Source organism: Colias eurytheme, chromosome 8 (genome assembly GCF_061535395.1).
Source record: "Colias eurytheme isolate Ceu_HAF_F1 chromosome 8, ilColEury1 Martin Lab GWU primary, whole genome shotgun sequence".
NCBI classification, from domain to species: domain Eukaryota; kingdom Metazoa; phylum Arthropoda; class Insecta; order Lepidoptera; family Pieridae; genus Colias; species Colias eurytheme.
Window position 1 is genome coordinate 6,420,202 of NC_142987.1, and position 3,871 is coordinate 6,424,072.

The 3,871-nt window shown below is 34.3% G+C and overlaps 1 protein-coding gene across 1 annotated transcript; it reads right to left on the reverse strand.

Annotated features, from left to right (window-relative positions):
* Positions 1-2,783: 2,783 nt before the first annotated feature.
* Positions 2,784-3,212, reverse strand: LOC149906559 (uncharacterized). Its single transcript, XM_090104440.1, has one exon. It carries the CDS (start codon positions 3,210-3,212, stop codon positions 2,784-2,786), a length of 429 nt encoding a protein of 142 aa, XP_089960566.1.
* Positions 3,213-3,871: the final 659 nt, after the last annotated feature.

Sequence of the window (3,871 nt, forward strand, 5' to 3'; positions counted from 1 at the left end):
TTCTGCACGTACGTACTTCACCCTACATGTTTTCAGTGTAAGCTCGTTGTTATATAATTGTTCCATCCTACTTAAGTCGGTATGTTTACAGACTCTTAACCTATAAAATTTAATGACAAAGCGCGCTCTGTGCTCGAGATTAAGAGTATTTATTCATGCGCTAAAATGGCTCAACTCTTTAAGTTGTTAAAATATTTCCGTGCTTCCTTCGCTCTTCTGAGAGACTGGAAATGAATGAAAGCTGCAGTGATGAATCGCTTTAGATACGCTCTGAGAAGGTATTAAGGAATTTAATAAGATACAAAACTTTTATTAGGTTTTAATTTAATTATGAATGTTTCAATCCAATTAAAATTGTACTTTGTGCCTATTGTTTCTGGTTCATTGCGTATTCAATATAATTATGATTAACTTTTTTTATTTTTCCTTTTATTTTTAAAACATTCACACTATATAGACTTGATTTATATTATATATACATATATATAATATTAGTATGATATTTGAAACGCATTAAGATTCGGAAATAACTAAACTAACAATTCGCGTGAACATCACAAAGTATTTTAGTTGTTTATGTAGGTATAACATACAGAGTGGGTGAGATTCCGTTTAACTACGCATCCCTTTGGAAATAGTTCACATCCCTCAATTTATTCCTCATTAATTGGAAGTTGGAACGCAAATCGAATGTTCAAACTTATAAGTAAATAATAACTGTTTTTAGAACATATTACATAATACATATTATGTCGAACTAAATAAGAAAATATACTATACTTGGTGCTCATTACCTCGTAGGTACATAGCTGCGATCTTTGTACTTTTTAGTTGTAGTAATTTTTTATAAACTACTTTGCAATATATTGAAAAAAACAATTCTGACTGATTTTACTGATGAGACAACTATGATATGATTCACCCTCGATTTCAAGTTTTATGCTAATATTTATGTTTTTTAATGTCGTTTGGTAATGTCTAAGGCCCCCAAAATAGTATAATATCCCTTTTAATATATATTTCGCAAGTGACGCTAAACTATTACATAAATGAACAATAAAGTAGTTGCATATTCTTGACAAGTAACTTTTTGATTATTCCCCCGTACACACTCCAGAGACAACCTTTTACATGAACCGCCGTAGAAACTTAAAATTATCCAACATTCATACGTAAATGGGCCAAATTTCCGAGCGTATTGAAGAAATAGAGATGGTTTATAAACTTGGCTCGCATTATACCACCTTTGGGTTGAAGTTTCTGCATGTTGGTAGGACCATAACCATACCCGGCCCGTAAACAAACAAAGGATTATACACAATCGCTGGCCCGGACAGATGTGCGCTCTAAATTGAAATTATTGTGGGCGTACATAAAGGCGAAGCACCCGTTTTTATTTCCCGTATCCTGTTTATGGCCAGAACGATATTCATATAAATATTCCGTAAAAAAGTTTCCTTTTATTGCTCGCTACGATTATGCCTCTACGCTACGAGCTACGACGCTACACTAGCAAATCTTCATGTGTCATAGATAAGATTTTTAAAGTGCGAAAACTCAATCATTTGCTTAATAGATGGTCGTTAGTATATTATCAGATCAATAAACACAAATATACGTATAAAAATAATACTTAATGGTATCGTTCTATCAATATAATTTATACAAACTCCATTAAAGTTTGTCAATTCTGAAATTAGCTAAATTGTTTTAATTCGGTTCGCAACTTCATCTAAGTTGAGCACTAAGAACTTTAAACTTAATTTACTAGATTTAGACTTCCATGTTAATTGACAACGCTTATCATTTATCGTTACATGTTTTAGTTACTGTATATATTTTATAATAACCCAAATCGTTTATATAAAATTTCAAATGGTTTACAACGCTCGCTAAGCATCGAATACATTCGTCATAAATACACCAACCTTGCTCAGGAACCTATTTCTAGATTAGAAAAGGCTTCTTCTATTACCTTCTTATATTTCTATACTATGATATAAAAGACAATTGACAATACCATATTTTTTATATTTTAATTTTGTAGCCTTAGTTTGTAGCATTCAAAATTTTATAAATGAGAATTTTTTAAGGAATACAAAATTTTGATCACGAGACGAATTCCATTCTTTAAAAATTGCCAATGTCTTGTTTACAATTTATACTTTTTATACAATTTTTTTCCTTTCAACTTGATCTTCAAAGTTAGAATTTCAAAGAAAGACTGTTGTAAATAAATTACAAAATATCAAATTAACATAAAAGGAGTAAACGGTAAATTAAGTGGTTGGAACATAGCAAAATTAAGGCAAAACACGCAATATTAACTTTTAATACCCTTCGGACTAGCTTTGTAAATTCGCGCCGAAACAAGCGAGTAATTTAATAATTCGTAAACCCCTTCGTTAGATGAATTCTGTCTGTTGCATAAGTTAGAGTTTCATCACGACTCACCTAAGGTTCTTTTAAGTGTGCAATTTGCGGGCTTCATAAAAAAATTACGTTACCTTGGGGCATAGGGGTGGGCCCTATTAATAAATATTTTTTGTGAAAAATTTAAATGTTCAGGGCTAACAGTTTCTATGCGTACTTTGTTTTTGTTTGAAGAAATATTTTGTCATTGGCATGTTCCAAAATGATTAAAATAAAGATGTTACTATCATTAATTTACGCTGGATTTTATTATAAGTATTAATATTACTATTCATAACAGCAATAACATACACAATTCTAATGAATTCAAAGCCTACATTGGACTATATGTGGCTTACTTACTTACTTAACTAGCTCTGCGACCCAAACAGAGTCTTGGCTTCCGACACGAGTTCACGCCACTTTCCTCGATCGCGCGCAGTTTCTTGCCAATTGACGGCCTCCAGATTGCGTAGATCGGCTTCTGTTGCGTCGCTCCATCGATATCTGGGACGGCCCACGGGGCGTCGGCCAGTTGGAATGCCCAGATATGCCCTTTTCACGGCCCGATCATCCCCCATTCTTAAAACGTGACCGAGCCATCGGAGGCGTTGCGCCTTTGTCTGGCCAATGATGTTGGGCTCGGCCACAAGGTGTTGAATTTCCGCGTTTCTACGGATCCTGAAGCTACCATCTGGCTCTTTAACGGGACCCAGGATTTTGCGCAGAATCTTTCGTTCGGCGACGAGTAGCTTATTTTCCTCCTTTAGCGTCAGCGTCCAAGTCTCACAACCGTACATAAGAATAGGCCTAATTAGGCCTATTAGGCCTATATGTGGCTAATTGAATAATTTCAAAGACTTATGTATTAATTCATAAGAAAATTAAAATGTGAAATGGAGAACATTTCACCCTCATAAACCGGCTACTAATGTCTTGATTATACTTTATAATTAAAGGTTAAAATGAAAAATCGTTTCAATGAAAACGTTTAATATTAAGAATTTCCGCAATTTCTTCATTTCTCAAAGCTTTGAGAGTCGTTCTTTACAAAATAATGTGACCATTGAGTTGTTCTTCATTCATCACTCTTACATCCGCTTGTGACGTTTTGCGGCCGATTTAAACGCCTCTTACGTACATTTTTTCTTTCTTCCTAAGTGGATTTAAATCTACTTTTAATTTCTTTAAATATATGAATGATTAGATTTCCGCCCGCGGCTTCGCCCGCGTTTGCAAAGGAAAACCCGCATAGTTCCCGTTCCCGTGGGATTTTCGGGATAAAAACTATCCTATGTGTTAATCCAAGTTACCCTCTATATGTGTGCTAAATTTCATTGTAATCGGTTCAGTAGTTTTTACGTGAAAGAGTAACAAACATCCATACATCCATACATCCTTACAAACTTTCGCCTTTATAATATACTAGATTTCCGCCCGCGGCTTCGCCCGCATTTTC